The sequence below is a fragment of the Chlamydotis macqueenii genome, chromosome 25 (assembly GCF_036417535.1).
Source record: "Chlamydotis macqueenii isolate bChlMac1 chromosome 25, bChlMac1.mat, whole genome shotgun sequence".
NCBI lineage: Eukaryota > Metazoa > Chordata > Aves > Otidiformes > Otididae > Chlamydotis > Chlamydotis macqueenii.
In genome coordinates, this window is record NC_141580.1 from 3737055 (window position 1) to 3753648 (window position 16594).

The 16594-nt window shown below is 58.7% G+C and overlaps 1 protein-coding gene across 2 annotated transcripts in view; it reads left to right on the plus strand.

Moving 5' to 3' along the window:
* The window catches only part of KCNH6 (potassium voltage-gated channel subfamily H member 6), a 32189-nt gene extending 16392 nt beyond the window's left edge, over positions 1 to 15797 (plus strand). For both annotated transcript variants that reach the window (XM_086766564.1, XM_086766565.1), the window contains 11 exons: positions 1315 to 1526; positions 5623 to 6051; positions 6824 to 7223; positions 7514 to 7713; positions 9607 to 9859; positions 10307 to 10500; positions 11382 to 11481; positions 11744 to 12031; positions 12511 to 12691; positions 13846 to 14044; positions 14436 to 15797. In XM_086766564.1, coding sequence (XP_086622690.1) covers positions 1315 to 1526; positions 5623 to 6051; positions 6824 to 7223; positions 7514 to 7713; positions 9607 to 9859; positions 10307 to 10500; positions 11382 to 11481; positions 11744 to 12031; positions 12511 to 12691; positions 13846 to 14044; positions 14436 to 14723 — 2744 coding nt within the window. In that variant the 3' untranslated portion in view covers positions 14724 to 15797. The remainder of the gene's footprint in view (positions 1 to 1314; positions 1527 to 5622; positions 6052 to 6823; positions 7224 to 7513; positions 7714 to 9606; positions 9860 to 10306; positions 10501 to 11381; positions 11482 to 11743; positions 12032 to 12510; positions 12692 to 13845; positions 14045 to 14435) is intronic.
* The last annotated feature ends 797 nt before the right edge of the window (positions 15798 to 16594 follow it).

Here is a 16594-nt window from a genome sequence, read left to right on the forward strand (position 1 = left end):
GTGAGACATGAGACCGCCTGAGGTTGCGTTTGGCCGCCCCACACGAGGGGCATCCCCATGCCGTCCCACCTCCTGGGGAGGGAGGGAAGGGGTCTGCAGGCACGTGCAACGTAAGCTGTGTCTGTGCGGTGGAGGCGGACGAGACGCTGGCCAGGCCACTTTGTAGGGCTGGAGGAAACACACCTCCATCACGGTATTCACGTCCAGACCTCTTGTTCTCATGAGAGAGATGATGACAAATAAGATGGAGGTCAGGCAAGAGAGATGGGGATGGAGAGGGATCAGTCTGCAGTGTCTGGCTTGAGGGTGTGGGACCACGATCCTCAAATAGTCACAGGTTATGGACCCTCGAGAGGGACACAACGTAGAGGGAGGGAAGGAGGTTAAGTGGGGAGGAGAAGGGTGGCAGCAGGATGGCTGGTGCTAACTAGGCATCTTCACAATGTCTTCGGACACCTCCTGCCTGTGAAACCTCTTGGGTCAATGTCAGAGTACAAGGGGTAGAACTGAAACCATAACCCTGCCCTGCCCAAAGGAGAGAGAGGGCTTGGGACACACTGGTCACGGTGCTTGGGGATGTTCCTGAAGCCCTGGGTGTGCATACATGCTCCCTTCCACGGCTACACATTGCCACAAGCCTGACCGTGAACAGACCACCTCTGGGGCTTCCTCCCTAGTCCTGCACTGGGGTGACCCAGAGATGCAGGTCCCCAGGGAAAACTGCTGGGATCCAGCCTCACTACAGCTCTCCTTCAAGAGAAAGCTCTGACCTCCCTGCCTGGAGCCTGGGGGTGGAAGAGACATTCGAATGTGGACATCATCCAGCTCCTGGCTCAGCTGGGTGGCCAAAAACCAAGGCAGCAGCTCAGGAGCTGTGTTGGTCAGGCTGAAGCATGCAAGGGTGGAGGAGATCCACCTCCTCCTTCATCTGTTTTCATGCCAGTTTTGGCATCCCTCCCCGGTGGGTCTCACTGGGGCTGGTCCCCAGTGCGCCATGGTCTTCAAGGGTAGCAAAGGATATTGGGTGCCTCTGTATTTTGGCAGCTGGTCTGAGCCCCCAGAAGGAGGTTTAATGGTGAAAAGATGGGTGATGTGTCTGAAAAGCAGCCCTCTCTTGGGCGTCCCAGGTAGGGCATCCCATTTCTGAGCCACCCTGAAGAAGCCAAGCCTTTATGGCCAGGCAGACATTAGTACCTTCTGGTGGGACCTTCTGGTGGTCCCCAGCTCCTGGATGTCCTACACCGAGGTCAGGGCTCTGTGGATTGGCTCCTCCTCACACTGCCCTTCTCAACGCTCCTCTCCATCCTCTTTCAGAGGCTTCCCACGTCAAACCCAACCCCCCAAACTCCACCTCGGACTCGGACCTCATGAAGTACCGGACCATCAGCCAGATCCCCCAGTTCACCCTCAACTTCGTGGAGTTCAACCTGGAGAAGCACCGCTCAGGCTCCACCACGGAGATCGAGATAATTGCTCCCCACAAGGTGATGGAGCGCACCCAGAATGTCACCGAGAAGGTCACACAGGTACGTGGGTGGTGGGATGCCACCAAGGTGGAACACGGGCATGAACTGCTCATGGTGTGATGGTGGCCCTGAAGGGGACACACATATGTGCGTGTGTACGTGTTCATGTGAGCCTATGGCTTCGTTCGTGGGGGAGGCTCTGGCCACCGTTTCCTGCCCCGCAACACCGGATCTGGGGCCCCGGGGCACCGCTGGTCCCGAGGCACTCGGCCGGGGATCCCAAGCTGGGAGCATGGGCGGCCACACCAAGGGCCACAGGATCCCCTGGGAGACAGCAGGTGGCACTGTGCTGTCACCAACACCCGTGGCACTGCCCTGTCACTGCAGAGGACACTGCAGGGGACACCAGCGGGGAAACTGAGGCACGGGCGAGCCATGAAGTATAAAATACACCTAAGGGCACCTCCCACCCTTGATAGCAGCAGCCGAGGGCCAATTTAATGAGAATGCAGCCATCTGACCCCAGAAAAGCCTCCGGGCTTGACAGTTTGCTCCATCAGAGTGGGATTTTCCTCCTCTCTCGGTGACGGCAAACCTTTACCTTCACGGCCCCTGTGCACAGCAGATGGGCTCCCCGCTCCCCACGGCACGGGACAGTTTTTAGGCTGGTTGTCCCCTGACTTGTCCCCTTCATCCCGAAGTCCCTCTGATCTGGGGGTGACCGCAGCTGCCCGGGATCAGCCCCAGCGGGACGGCAAGCAGCCTCCACGCCCCTGTCCCCATCCCGGGGAGTATCGGTACGCCAGGGACCGCTGCCACACGCTGGGGTGACGCTGGCACGGCGGTGCCGGCCGCTCAATGTGAGGCCATTAGCTGGTCGAGGGGTGACGAGATCGGAGCTGACGGGTGGTGGCTGCAGGGCCCCGTGGTGTGGCTGTGCAGCACCCACAAAGGTCAATCTTCCCTTCGCCTTAAAACTCCAGACGGGATGGGATGGGACCGGGACAGGAAGGGATGAGATGGGATGGGATGGGATGGGACGGGATGGGATGGGATGGGATGGGATGGGACGGGACGGGATGGCCCCCTCCTCCTTGCCCCATCTCCCCACGGCCTCGAGCGAGCCAGGCGTCCTGCCTGTCCTCACCCCGACGTCCCACACACCTCCTGCCAAGCCACAGCTCCCCGCTCCTGGCTGCTAAATAATTCATGGATGAGGCAGAGACAGTGGCGAGACGCTGCTAACGGCATCTAAAAATACCGGCTGGCGGGCAGTGAGAGGCAGACGGAGGCTGATTGGGGTGGTCCAGCCTCGCAGTGAGCAGGCAGGGAGGGCAGGTCACAAGTGCAATGAATGTGCAGGGCTCAGCCTGCCAGGGCATAGCTGGAGGCACACAGGGACACCTGGGTCGGTGCCAGCAGGCTGGGGTCCTGTCTTACTGGTGGCACCTCTCCCAGTTCCCCTGAACTGCCCCGCGGGCAGCGGGCGGTGGTAGAGCTGAGCAGGAGGGTGCTGGGGACAGGGATGGGGGGGCTGAGTTGTGTCAGGATACGTGCGGGAAGGACACTGGGTCAGTGCCTACCTGCAGCCAGCACTGTGGGCCTGATCCTGCCCAGCCCCTGGTGCTTGAGGGTCTCCTGGTGACTCTGGCATGGCCCCCCTCCCCATCTCGGTGTCCCCATCCCCAGCACGGGGCAAGGGAGGAGGAAGGCGCGTGGCCGCTGGGCCCTGCGGGGCACAAGCAACAGCCTGGGTCAGCCAGGGCCATGGGAGCCTCCCTGCTCCGTCACCCACAGCCCGCACGCACCCTTCTCCCTCCTCCCTCTCTCCTCCTCCTCCTCCCTCCTGCGCCTGCCTCGCTCCCTCTCTCGCCACCCCGGTACCCAGCACCCCGCACCATGAGCCTGCGGCTGCAGCTGAAGCCGGTAAGCGCAGGGGGCAGAGGGACGGGGCACCCTTGGGGGTCACCATGGGGGGCACCCGGCACTGCCACGCACCAAGACTCCCGGGGCCACCCAAGGGTGCCGCTTGCAGCCCGCCCGGTCCCCGAGGGGCAGAGAGGGACGAGGCTACGGCTGCTCCCCGGCTCTGCGTTGGTTTGGATGCTCTTTTGGGGGTTTTTTCTTTTCCCTTTTCTGCCTCAGACCTTTGGGGTTGCAGGTTTTGATTCATTCCTGCCTGGAGAACAACAGGGCTCAGCCTGCTCTGGCTTCTGCCACAGGAGCCGGGCACCGGGAGCAGGGACGAGGCCGCAGGGCAGGTGTCTCAGTGTGGGGAGCAGCATTTGGGGACCCGAGTTCAGGACAGGCCCCCAGAGAGCTGCCTGCGGCCGGGCAGGACGAGGGGATTCGGCTGCTGAGGGTGGGAGCATTGCTGGTTTGCCCAGACGTAAGGTGCAGGGGCCCACCTCAGGTCTGCTGGGCATGTCCGAGCTCTGGGACCAAGCGTTTTACCGGCATCACCTTGTACCCTCTCCCCGCCGTCCCTGCGGGATCCAGTCCCCAAGCCCTGCCAGCGCCTCATTCCCCTCTGCAACGATTGCGTTTGGGTCACTTTTTCCAATCCCTCCCCTCACGTCTGCCAGCGACGTCGGCGGTTCCCGCTGCCCCATTGGCGCTCTCCTCCCCACGGGGGCCCCGGCATCGATTGGGTTTGATTAATCCACTCCAGGCACCCGAACGCCCTTCGCAGCCGCATGTCTCCCACTCAGAGAGTGCCTGCGTGCCTGCGTGGGTGATGCCGTGGCCCCGGTGCTGCGCCCGCCGTGCTGGTCGCTGCCTGGGCGCGCGGTGTTGGGGGCCCCCATGGTGGACACCCGGACTTCGAGGGTCAGCTGCCACCTGGGGCGCCGGGCGAGCTGCAGGCAGGTAGGAGCCGGGGGCACCCCCGGGGTGCGGGACCCATCGAGGTGCTGGGGCTGCGGGGTGTGGGAGCAGCTGCTTGCGGTGGGACAGGGCTGCGGGGCTGGATCCGCTCTGGCTCCCAGCATCAGGAGCCCTTCGGAAGCCCCTGAGCCCTTGAGTGAAACGGGTGTCGGTGCAGGAAGGATCAGGCCCTTCTTCCAGATCCATTGCCAGAGTCGTGCTGGTGCCCATCGCTGTGGCCTCGGGGCACGGGGAGCCTCCTCTCCGTCACAGCCGGGCAAAAAGCACCCTTCTAGCTGGGGGCTTGCTGCTGGGAGAGGGCACTGAGGTGCCCTCCTCCACAAGTGGCACTGGTGACCAGCACCACAGGGACACCTGAGGGACAACGGAGCGGCAGGGGCAGGCAGGGAGGGTCTGGCTGTCCCCAGCTCCAAATAAGCCCCTTCATGTCACCGCCTCTCGGCACCCGAAGCAGGACAGTCCCAGCCCTCCCAGTCCCCAGCACCTTGCATGCGTCCCCAGGGTGGCTTCAGAGCCTATCCGGAGCTGGCGTTGGTCCTGGGACACTTGGGGACTCACTGGTGCCGTGCCAGCGTGTCCCCGTGAGGGCAGACAGACCTGGGGACACATGACAACACGGGAGGGTGGCTGCGCGCGTGAGATGGTGTTTGCTTGTTGGTGGGCGCAGGTCACCCCCTCCCTGGGGATGCTCAGATGGGAAATGGGCATCGTCCGAGGCCAGGCTTTGCTGTGGGTGGCCCAAGCTGTCCCCTCTGCTTGGAGGACAACTGTGCCAGAGGGACATCAAGGGGAAAGTCCCTGCTGTGGCCTAGAAAGGCACTGTGCAAGGTTTGCGGGATGCCTAATGTGCCACCACCTTTGGGACTGCATCGCCAAGCTGCCCATCCCCATAGCCCTGTGCCAGGGCCACCCAGCAGCTCTCAGGCTGGTGGCACAGAGCTGAGGGCTGAAGGAGGCACAGCAGGAGCCTCCTTCTGCTGGCATGGTAGGGTCTGAAGGGCAAAAAGCAGGTAAACAGCTGCTCCAAGGGCGCTCTGGCCATCAGAGACAGGCAAGGAGCTGGGCAGACCTCGGTGTCAGCCATAGTGGGCAACTCACCTTGTGGCCTCCTGGAAAAAAACACATGAAGGCAACAAAGGTGAAAAGGCTGTAGGAAACCCACTGCATGCTCCTCACTGCCCTGCCAGCACATGAGAGCCCCTCGCCTGGCTCCTGGCCTTACCAACCTCTCTCCTGGTCTCCCATCCTTCTCACACCCATCTCCTGGCAGGTGCTGTCCCTGGGTGCTGATGTCCTTCCCGAGTACAAGCTGCAGGCACCACGCATCCATCGATGGACCATCCTGCACTACAGTCCCTTCAAGGCCGTGTGGGACTGGCTCATCCTTCTGCTGGTCATCTACACAGCCGTCTTCACCCCCTACTCCGCCGCCTTCCTGCTCAATGAGGAGCAGGTGGAGGAGAAGCATTGGGACTGCAGCTACTCCTGTGACCCACTCAACATCATTGACCTCATCGTGGACATCATGTTCATCGTGGACATTGTCATCAATTTCCGTACCACCTATGTCAACATCAACGACGAGGTGGTGAGCCACCCTGGCAAGATCGCCATCCACTACTTCAAGGGATGGTTCCTCATCGACATGGTCGCCGCCATCCCCTTTGACCTGCTCATCTTCCGCTCCGGCTCTGATGAGGTACAGGCAGGGGCTGGAGGACCATCAGGACAGGAGGGGGCTCATGGATGGATGGGGAGAGATGTATGGGAGAGAAACAGAGGGATATGGATGGCTTGATGTAGGTGGTGGATGGCTAGATCTGCAAGGAGAGGGGTGGTTGGTCAGAGGGATGGGCGAGGATGTTTTTACGCATTTTTATTAAGCAGATGGGACCTGGGATTTTGTTCAGTGGGGTCAGACAGCCACACAGACCCGACTGTAAGTGCTAAGGTAGTGTTCAACCAGACCCACTCCCCTTGCTGGGGCTGACCCAGTAGAGCAGGCTGGGAGCTTGGTTTAGGGACTGGCCCCACAGGTCAACGAGGCTGAATTTGGGGTTGCATTGCCAGTCAGATGCAAAACGTTGGCAATGGGATGGCCCTGTGGTTACTGCACTACCCGGAGGCCTCACTTCAGATGAGAGCCCATGGGGTGGGGTGAAAGGCAGCCGTTTTGGTAGCAACGGTTGGCAAAGTGAGGACCTAGCAGGAAACATGGGGCGGCCTTGGCTCCCCTTGCTTGCTCACCTGTAATCCCAGAGCTTGTTGTCTTTACGGTCAGCAGAGGGAAACTGCCCTTTCTGTGGCATGATTCATCTAACCCATTTCAGATGTCACCTCCAGAACAAGGTGATTCATGCTCTAGAAATGCATTTTTGTCCTTCAAAGGGAGCATGGCTAGGCTGGAGACATGCCTTTGGCCAGATTTATCCCCTGCTTGTCCCTGAGGTTTCTCACTTCTCCCCCTGCAGACCACCACCCTCATTGGCCTCCTGAAGACCGCCCGGTTGCTCCGCCTGGTCCGTGTGGCTCGCAAACTGGACCGCTACTCTGAGTACGGAGCAGCCGTGCTCTTCCTACTCATGTGCACCTTTGCTCTCATTGCCCACTGGCTGGCCTGCATCTGGTATGCCATCGGCAACGTGGAGCGGCCCTACATGGAGCACAAGATCGGCTGGCTGGACAACCTGGGTGACCAGATCGGCAAACGCTACAACGACAGCGACCTGTCCTCCGGCCCATCCATCAAGGATAAATATGTCACTGCCCTCTACTTCACCTTCAGCAGCCTCACCAGCGTGGGGTTCGGCAACGTCTCACCCAACACCAACTCCGAGAAGATCTTCTCCATCTGTGTCATGCTCATTGGCTGTGAGTGCCTGCGCGTGTCCCACTGTCCCCATCTCTGTTTTGGAGGTTGGAGGGGCTGCCCTGGGGAGAAACAGGGAAAGCATGTGGGATTTTAAGAGAGCATCTCCCTCTGCCTATGCCTCTTCTGCACAAACAAATGGATGGCGTGATAGATAGAAATATGGGTTTCAGAAACCCACTGGTTTCAGGTCCATGGTAGATACGGGCTTCGGAAATCTGCTGGTTCCAGGTCCAATGTAGCTGGACATGCAACTCCCCGTGTCCTGCTGAGTCCTGCCCTCTCGTTGCAGCTCTGATGTACGCCAGCATCTTTGGCAACGTCTCCGCCATCATCCAGCGCCTGTACTCGGGCACAGCCCGCTACCACACACAGATGCTGCGAGTTAAGGAGTTCATCCGCTTCCACCAGATCCCCAACCCCCTGCGCCAGCGCCTGGAGGAGTATTTCCAGCACGCCTGGTCCTACACCAACGGCATCGACATGAACGCGGTGAGTACAGGGTGGGGAGGCGCCATGTCCTCACGGCACCTTGTCCAGCGCTGGGTCCACCCAAACATTTCCATCCTTTCGACCAGTGTAGAGAGAAGACTTGGGAGGCTGGAGACAGAGTCTGTCTGCCTGTCTGCTTCCTCCATCCTCCTTTCTCCTCCTCCCCCTCTGTCTTTCCATCCCTCCACGCCTACCCAGAGGTTTTCTGAGGCCGTGACGACATTTCGTGGCTGGAGAGCGGGTTTGGTGCCAGCGTGCTGATGAGGGGCTCAGAGCCCCCGTCGGCGCCGAGCACTTTCAGGCCGGTATCTGTTGGTGTCACAGAGCCGCGGAGCCAGTATTGATCCAGCTCCTCTCCACATCGCCGGTTGCTAAGCAAAGTGCATCCCGCTCTCGGCAGCGGGGAAAGGAGGGCATTTAAATAAACCTCGATCCATTTTAATTAGAGCCCGGAGAGGCAGCTGTTTGTTAGCGAAGGGGGGATCAATGGCGGAGCCGCGCTGGAGAGGCGCTGTGTCTCCAAGCCTGGTGGGGAGGCTTGTGCCAACAGTGCTGGGGCACCACGGGGGTGAGGAGGGGCTCAGCCAGGCGGTCCCGCTCTGGCGATGGGGTGATGGGACCCAGTTCACGGCCGCAGGGTCCAGTGCACAAAGGTGCTGGCTTGGCCGGCTGCAAAGCAGAGAGAGGAATGAGAAAGGACAAGGCAAGGAGAGAGGTGGGACCTGGTGATCCCCATCTCTCAGCCCTGGACAGGCTGCTAGCCTCATTCCCAGCTCATGCTCCCTACGACTTTATCCTTCTCCATCCCTGGACACTACTGGGACATGGATTTGCGTGAAGTCAACCTCTCCATCTCCAGTTGCTGCTGCCTCGTTAAACAACCGGGTGGCATTTGGGGATTTGCTGCTGGGAGAGCATTGGGTTAAACCTCTCCCCTGGAGGAGACACCCTGGGCTGGACCTCGGTGACAGTAACTGGAAGCAAAGCCGTGGCACCCTACCAAGCACAGGTTCTCCTGGCTTGGTGCAAACCCAGGTCACAGATCCCCTGCAATGAGCTGAGCTTGCGGCTTAGACGTGCCGCCGCTCCCACCGATTCCTGCTGGATGCTGCTGAGACGCAACACGATCTAATCAATCATCCCACGGCCCGATCAATTCGTCTACTCCTGATTTCCCAGTAAAGAAACTAAGGCACTGCTGTCAGCCTGCGAGATCGTGTTGGAGCCAGAAATGAGCTACGCTCGCTGGTCCCAGCCTGGCCATCCCAGATTTGGCCACCAGCAGGATGTGAGAAAAGAGCAAGGGGGACTCCGAGGCCATATGCTGCTCTCCAAAAAAAAAACCCAAACCCAGGTGGATTTTACCCTGGCACCATGAGTCACTGGTGGCAGCAGCTTTCTCCATGTTGTGAGTTTTACCTTGATTTCACCTTCAGATTTAGCGTTTGCTCAACACGAGGTATTTGCCGTGGGTATATTTAGCCGTTGCTGCACACAACTGGCCTGTGCTGCTTCTTGGCGTTTGGGCAGGTGCTGTTTAATTAGGACAGCACCTCGTTACCGGTTTGTGCTCTCATTCAGCCAAGATTAGTGGGTGGAAAGATAAAAGGGGGATATGCCACCAGTGGTAATTACCAGATTGAACTGGTAATTATTATTTATTGCTTGGGAGTGCTCTCATCCACAGCCACGTGCAGTACAAGCCAGGGACAGGCAGGCAGATGTCCACCAAGGGAAGATCAGAAGATGCCCCCAGCTTTGGCTTTCTGGGTTTGGAGGCTCCCCATTTGGCTCTGCTGTGCCACGCTGTGTGTTGCCCAGCCTGCCCGGGCTGCCATGGTGGTCCTTCCCGGGGATGGTGGCACGATGGCATCTCTCCCTCACTCTCCGCAGGTGCTGAAGGGCTTCCCTGACTGCTTGCAGGCAGACATCTGCCTCCACCTCAACCGCACGCTGCTGCAGAACTGCAAGGCTTTCCGGGGAGCCAGCAAAGGCTGCCTGCGTGCCCTGGCCATGAAGTTCAAGACGACCCATGCGCCGCCTGGAGACACCCTGGTGCACTACGGAGATGTCCTCACCACACTCTACTTCATCTCCCGGGGCTCCATCGAGATCCTCCGGGAAGACATTGTGGTGGCCATCTTAGGTGGAAAAGTCCTTCCTTCTGGGAGGGCGAGGGGTGATGGACAAGGGAGAAGGGTGATGGGCAATGAGCAGTGGCCAAAGGGTGGCAGGTGAAAGGTGAAGGACTTCTCCACGTCCTAGAAAAGGGAAGGCTGTTCCTCAGCGTCTGGCTGGTCACCATACCAGTGGAGAGGGAATGGAGGATCCCAGTAGATATCAGGGAGAGGCCACAAAGGACTGAGGAGAGCGGAGCACGGATCAGCAGTCCCCAGCCATCACTCATGACCCACTGCCCTGGCTTGGTCTCCCCATCAGTGATGGCTTTCACAGTGTAATCCCCAGCGTCCACAATCAGGGTCAGGGTTACTGGGCATCCCCTTGTCCATAAGCCCCAAAGTGAGGTCTGCTGGTCCAGTACATGTGGAGCTGAGGTGCCCACCTTCCCCTAATGAGCTGTCTCTTGGCACAGGGAAGAATGACATCTTTGGGGAGCCCATCAGCCTCTACGCACGCCCAGGGAAGTCCAACGCCGATGTGAGGGCCCTGACTTACTGCGATTTGCACAAGATCCAGCGGGAGGACCTGCTGGAGGTCTTGGACATGTACCCAGCCTTCTCTGACAATTTCTGGAGCAACTTAGAGATCACCTTCAACCTGCGAGATGTGAGTACCAGGGCTGTCCCTGGGAGGGATGTCGTCAATGCCTTAAGTTTGGCAAGTGGGAGGGCTGAAGTGAGGATATCAGCCTGTGCTCCTCGCTCAGTTTGGCGGTGGGTTGGTCAACAGCCACATTTCCCAAGGCACTCTCCATGGGATTACAGTTTCCTCCATAGTCCAGCAGAAGCATGCACACTGCACATTCCTGAGCTCTTCAGAAAAGCTGGCCCCACAAGCCATGTTGGCAGTACCCTGCTCTGCAGCAACTGTGAATCATCTCCAGAACTGCTCCAGCCTGGGCAACGGGGTCACACACGTGTTTTGAGGCTGCTGAAGTGAGAAATATTCTCAAGCTTCATTGAGTTGGGTACCAGCTTCCTCTGAAAATTCCTTTTAAATAATCAGGGTTGAAATCCACGGAAGGCTTGGAGCATTTCTGTCTTTGCTGTTTGACTCTTAAACGTTATGACTGGACTTTGTCCTTTCCTGATATTTTTTTCAGAGACACTCATCTGCCAAGATAGAAAAGAAAGTCAAATTCCCACTATGTCCTGTCCCACCCCAGGACGTCCTCCCCCACCTCAGGGAGTTCCTTCCCTCCCCATGGCCCTGACACCCTCAACTCAGTCTCAGGGTACCTAGGCCAGGCTCTAGGATCCCTTCTGCTTTGCAACCAGTCCAGGAGTCACTGGGTGGGACAGGGCAGTGATGGAGAGCCAGAGGTGGCTGGACACCAGCCCTAGGAGGATGCTAAATGGGCTGTAGCCCTCATGGCACCCAGGGCCACGGCACCCATGGATGGGACATGGCACCCATGGGTGGGCTTTGATACCCATGGATGGGACATGGCACCCTTTCCCTGATGACCAGCCCCTCTCACCCCTCAGGCAGACAGCGTTCCCCGCTCACCACTCAGCGAGGAGTACGACTGCACCTACCGGCGAGCACGCCGACGCAAGAACTCCCTTTGCCAGCCCAACAAGCCTGGTGAGTCCCACCGTGTCGGCAGAGCCTGGCTTGCAGGGCTGGGGAGTGGGATCATCATTTAATCACTGCCCTGGCAGGCGCCCCAAAGGTTCCTCTGTCCCTGCAAACCAACCTGTATGATCCCACCCTGGGGACACCAACGTCACCTTCCCTCCCTCCCTCTCCTTAGGATGCTCCAGCCCTTCAGGCACCCTAGAGGGGATGGGGGTTGATTTTGCCACGTGTGGTACTTCCCAAATTAATCTGTTGTGCTGCCCCACAGACCCAGACACGGGCATCTCTGATGCAGAGCAGTATCACACCTACTCAGAGCTCACCAACCCGCAGGACCCGCTGAGTAAGGACCAGTGGGATGACGTGGGGAGCAGCACGACTCCCTGCTCCCAGACCAGCGATGATGAGGCCAAGACTGGCAACCCCGCGAAAGCCGAGTCCTTCCCCACATCCAAAAAGGATGACTTTGATCTGCCCACGCTCAGCCTCGTCACCACCAGCGCCGGCGCCACGGAGGTCAGCAAGCAGGCAGCAGAGAGCAGCCAGTCCTACGCAGGTATCCACAGCTGCAGCCAAGGCTGGCAGGAGGGTGGTGAGGGATGCTTGGGCATGGTGGCCTTGTCTTGGGGCAGAGTCAAGCAACTCACGCAGATTTGAAGGGAACCATGCTTGTGGCCAAGGGTCTTTGCTGCCTTTTGTCCCCAGTAGTATCTGCTCTGTCCCTCCTGTGCTCTGCAGTTTCTCCTAGCACGCAGGGACCCCTTTGGGGTGGCGCCAAGGGGCCAAATCCTATGTGCCTTCCATAGGCGTGTTGGGTGCCAGTGTGATGGACTGTCCATGAGCACCTTGGGAGCCAGGATGATGGATCCCCATAAGCACCTCAGGTGCCAGGGTGATGGACTCTCTCCGAGCACCATGTATGTCAGGGTGATGGCTCTCCATGAACGTATTGGGTGATGGATGCTGGGGCACTTCCATGCCAGTGGGGCAGGGGGATGCAAGACAGAAGAGCTGAGATGTCTCCTCTCCTTCCAGCCACCCCCCTGGACATCCCCAACATGTTCACCTTCTGGGAGGACCGAAGGCCCAATCACCACCCAGAGCCTCTGCAACACATCTCCTTGGTACACAGCTCACGGGACATCCCCCCACACAACGACTACAGACCGGGGCAGATCGAGTCCAGGCTGGAGCTCTTGCAGGCCCAGCTCAGCAGGTGGGCAGGTGCCTGGGGCACAGGGTTGGAGAGCACCCATGGGGGGCTCTGGGCCATCACCTTCCCCTGCTCTCCAGAGGTGGCTGCAGCAGGCTCCATGTGCAGCAGATGCCACCTCGTGACTCCCTGGGACCCTACATTCCTTGGGGAGGTGGTGGGAGAGCTTTGCAAATGCAGTGGCCTATCAAACCGCAAATCCTGGCCCCAGCTGCAGCCCAGCACCCCATCTGATGCTGCCCCACCACCCCTGGCATCTGCCACTTTGCCACTGCCTCCAAACCCAACGCAAGGGCAGACACGAAGCTACCCACAGGCTCACGACCTGAGCCTTCTTCAGGCCTCTTCTTCCTGTGGCAAAGAGCTTCCAACATCCCCTTGCTCGAGCAAATGAGTCTGATGCACATTATTGCCCTCTAGATAAGAAAAAAGACATGAATTTTGGATGAGAAGCAAGAGCTCACACCAGAGATGCAGGTTTAAAGGCCCCAGGTGAGCGGCTGGCTCTCCCGCCCACGGCTGCCGCCCGTGTTGAGCTCGCATCACCGCAGTGCCCACACACGTATTTCGGTGTCTCGCCAGCACGCCGTCCCCGGCAGCAGGGGCTGCATCTCCTACCCACTCTGTAAGCGCTGCCAGGACGTTGCCTGCGAGAAGGGCTGTGCCCACTCCTGCCAAAGCTGCTCGTTTCTGTCAAGGACAAGGCAAAAGGAAGGGCCTTATTCTACTTTTCCATTTCCTTCTGTTCCTCAGTTTAAAACGGTTGGCACCAACCTGCCTTGCTCCCATCTGTCAGCATGGGCAGCTGGCCTGGAGAATTGATCCAGATTAAAACTAACCATTGCAATTTTTACCCCTCCGGGGTCGTTTTAGCTTTGTTCCATTCCCTGCTCCAGATCCCAGTTTGTCTCCACAAAAAACTGGGCAGGAGATGATTGAGTGTGGCGGGAGAGAGGCGGCAGGATTGATCTCTCTGTAGCAGTGCTGGTTTGAAGGTCTCTAAAAACCTCACCAAGCAGCAGCAGGCAAAGCATCATCACCCTCGGGCAGCTGAATCAGCACCTCCTCCCCAGTGCCTCCCCTGCCCGGCCACGGCTCTGGCTCTCGTGGGACGCATAGGGATGCACTGCGCTAACGCTGGGCTGCTCTGTCCCCAGGCTGGAGTCCAGGATGTCGTCAGACATTAATGTAATCCTCCAGCTCCTGCAGCGCCAGCTGTCCCAAGTGCCGCCCGCTTACAGCCCCATCTCGCCGTCCTCCCACAACCTGGCCATGTACGGCATTCTCCCACGGAGCCTGGAGCCGCTCACCCCCTGCACACCCCTGGAAGATGAGGAGACGACGACTCCGGAGCAGGTAAGGCCACCCCTCCTGGCTCAGCACCCACTGAACTTCCTCCTGCCCCAACCAGACAGGTCCTGGAGGGCCAGCGGTTCCCTCCAGCCTCCCTGCAGGCAAAGCACAGCCAAACACTTGTGGGTCCAGGCAAAGCCCAGGGGTCCTGGAATGGGAGTAGATCTACCCAGAGATGCTTCTGCCCAGTGCATCGCTGATTTTGGGGCACAGCCTCCCATCTCCACTACTACCAGGTTTCCCCATCAGCAGGGAGGGGAGTGGGTTCCTCTGCTCTGAGGCTTCCTCAGGCGAAAAATAACATTTTAGGGCTTGGAGCCTGAAGGGGTGAGGAGACAGCATGGCTAATTTGTTTTGCTTTTGCCATAACCCCTGCTTCCTCCTTTCCCACCAGAGCCCAAGCTACACGGAGGGAGAAAAGTTTCACCTGAAATCCAGGGACTCCTTGTCAAGCGGGATGCACCTTGCTGTGGCATCCGACGAAACCATGACGGTCTACTCCGAGCAGGAGCACCATTCCCCACCTCTCCCAAACCCAGAGCCTCCCCACCAAAGGGCACCAAATACCCAGGGACTCTTCCGGGGCTGTCGCTTCCCTTCCCTCCCTGAGCACTTGGAGGCATCTTCCGAGCACGAGGACATTCAGAGACACCTCTCCGACCCGGTGCTTCCTGGAAGTTAGAGATGTCGGGGCTGCGAAGCAAGTCAAGAGGAACCTCAACTGCAAGTTCGGTCAGTTGATGTTGATTTTGACTGCAAGGGTAAGACGGAGGACAATGCCATTGGCTCAGGGGTATAATTTGTAGCTGTCTTCTGCCACCATGAAAGGAAGCGTAGAGTGGCTGGCTTCCAAGGTCAATGTTTTCCAGCGGTTCCCATAGAGTAGATTTCATTTGCACATTATAGTGAACCCAGAGCAGTTCTTTCTTATGGCCACCAGCAAGGTGGCTAGGCCAAACGGTACCCACCGCCTCTTCCTTGCCAAGGCTTCCTCTCAAGAACGGCGCAAGCCAAGTGAGCCACAGCAACTGGAGGACAGCAAATCCACGGCTCTTAGCTGTGAGGCCACTTTGCTGTCAGCTCTTTGGAGCAGGGACCATTGTGTTGGTACTGGGCTTAGCCCAGTGGAGCCTGTGGGCATTACAGAAAGGATAGTCACCAGAGGAGGAGGAGATCTCCACAGTGCGGTACTGGGGGGAGCTGCAGGTGGGAAGCCCAGGACAAGGACAGAGGACAGAAGCTATCCTTGTCCTACTTGACTGCCACTGAGAAACTAAGGGCCAACAGCCCCTGACACTTCAGCATGCTTCAGCACGAGTCCTAGGGCACTGACTTCTCCAGCAAGGCTGATTGCGCCTTGCAAACCCCAACACGGATCCCACAACTACCCAGATAATCCCAACTCATCACCGGCCTGGGCATAAAGCACAAAACTCAAAAAAAGCACAATCCCGGAAAGCCGAAAAGCCCCAGACCCCTCATCTCCAGCCCTTCCTCCCAGCTTCTCTCTTTTGATAAAGGTTTGATAGATGCTTCCCCCTCCCCAGCCCTTTTCCCAGCAGGCTCCCGCAGCATTCCCCGTAGGAGAAGCCCACTTAGCACTGCCGCCTTGCCATTCGGTTAGATGCTGTGACAGTCCTAGGCCGCCTGCTCAAGTAATGTATCAAGCTCCCTTTGAGAGTAGTAAAACTGTGAGCATCTCTTTCTCTGGAGTTTTAGTGTACACTTTGCTAATAAAGATGTTTTTGGCACCTAATGTGAGCTACAGCTGTGTTTGTTGGGAGCATCCATTAATTCACCTCTGGCAGTACAAAGCACCGGTGCTAATCCATGAAGACCGCCAAAGAGGCTGTGGTCAAACGGCAGCTGCTTCATGCAGGGAGCGTGGGGCTAACGGAGCCCACACGCACCTCTGACAGGCCATGAACGGGGCCTGGGGGGTGCTTTGCTGAGCAATCCCTTCCCAAGGGGATGCAGTTCAGGCTCAGCTGCAATTTGCAAAAGCTTTTCTACAAGACCAGCCCGCTGCTGTTCTCCTGCATGTGAGAAACGATGTGGTAAACCTCCGGCAAAGATTACAGCAGAAGTCCTTGCAGCAAGCGGGACTTCAGCCGAGCACAGCAACACCTACAGCCCAGCCTATGTCCTTTGCTGGGTGGGACCGCTGCTTCAGGAGGGCTGGGCCCAGGGTGACCCATAACGGTTCCTGTATGGTCCCCAGAGGCGAGGACAGGCCCTTTGCCCTCAGCAGGGGGTTAAACCTGCCTCTCCTCAGCTGATCTCACTCCATGGGGCAGCAAGGAGGCTAAACCCGGCCAGCAGCCCCTGCCCACGCCCCAGGCAGGCACAGTCCCGCACAGGGGTTATCTGGAACGCAGGCCTGCCCAGGTTTAGGCTGGCAGCAGCCACAACACCTCCTTTCCTTCCTGTGCCTCAGTCTAGAGAGCCAGGAGGCCTCCAGGCCTTCCCAGGACGTGCACAACCCCTGGGGAGCACCCATACCCCCCCAGCCCCGCCATGAGGGAGCCGAGCTGCCCTGCTCCAGGAAGCAGC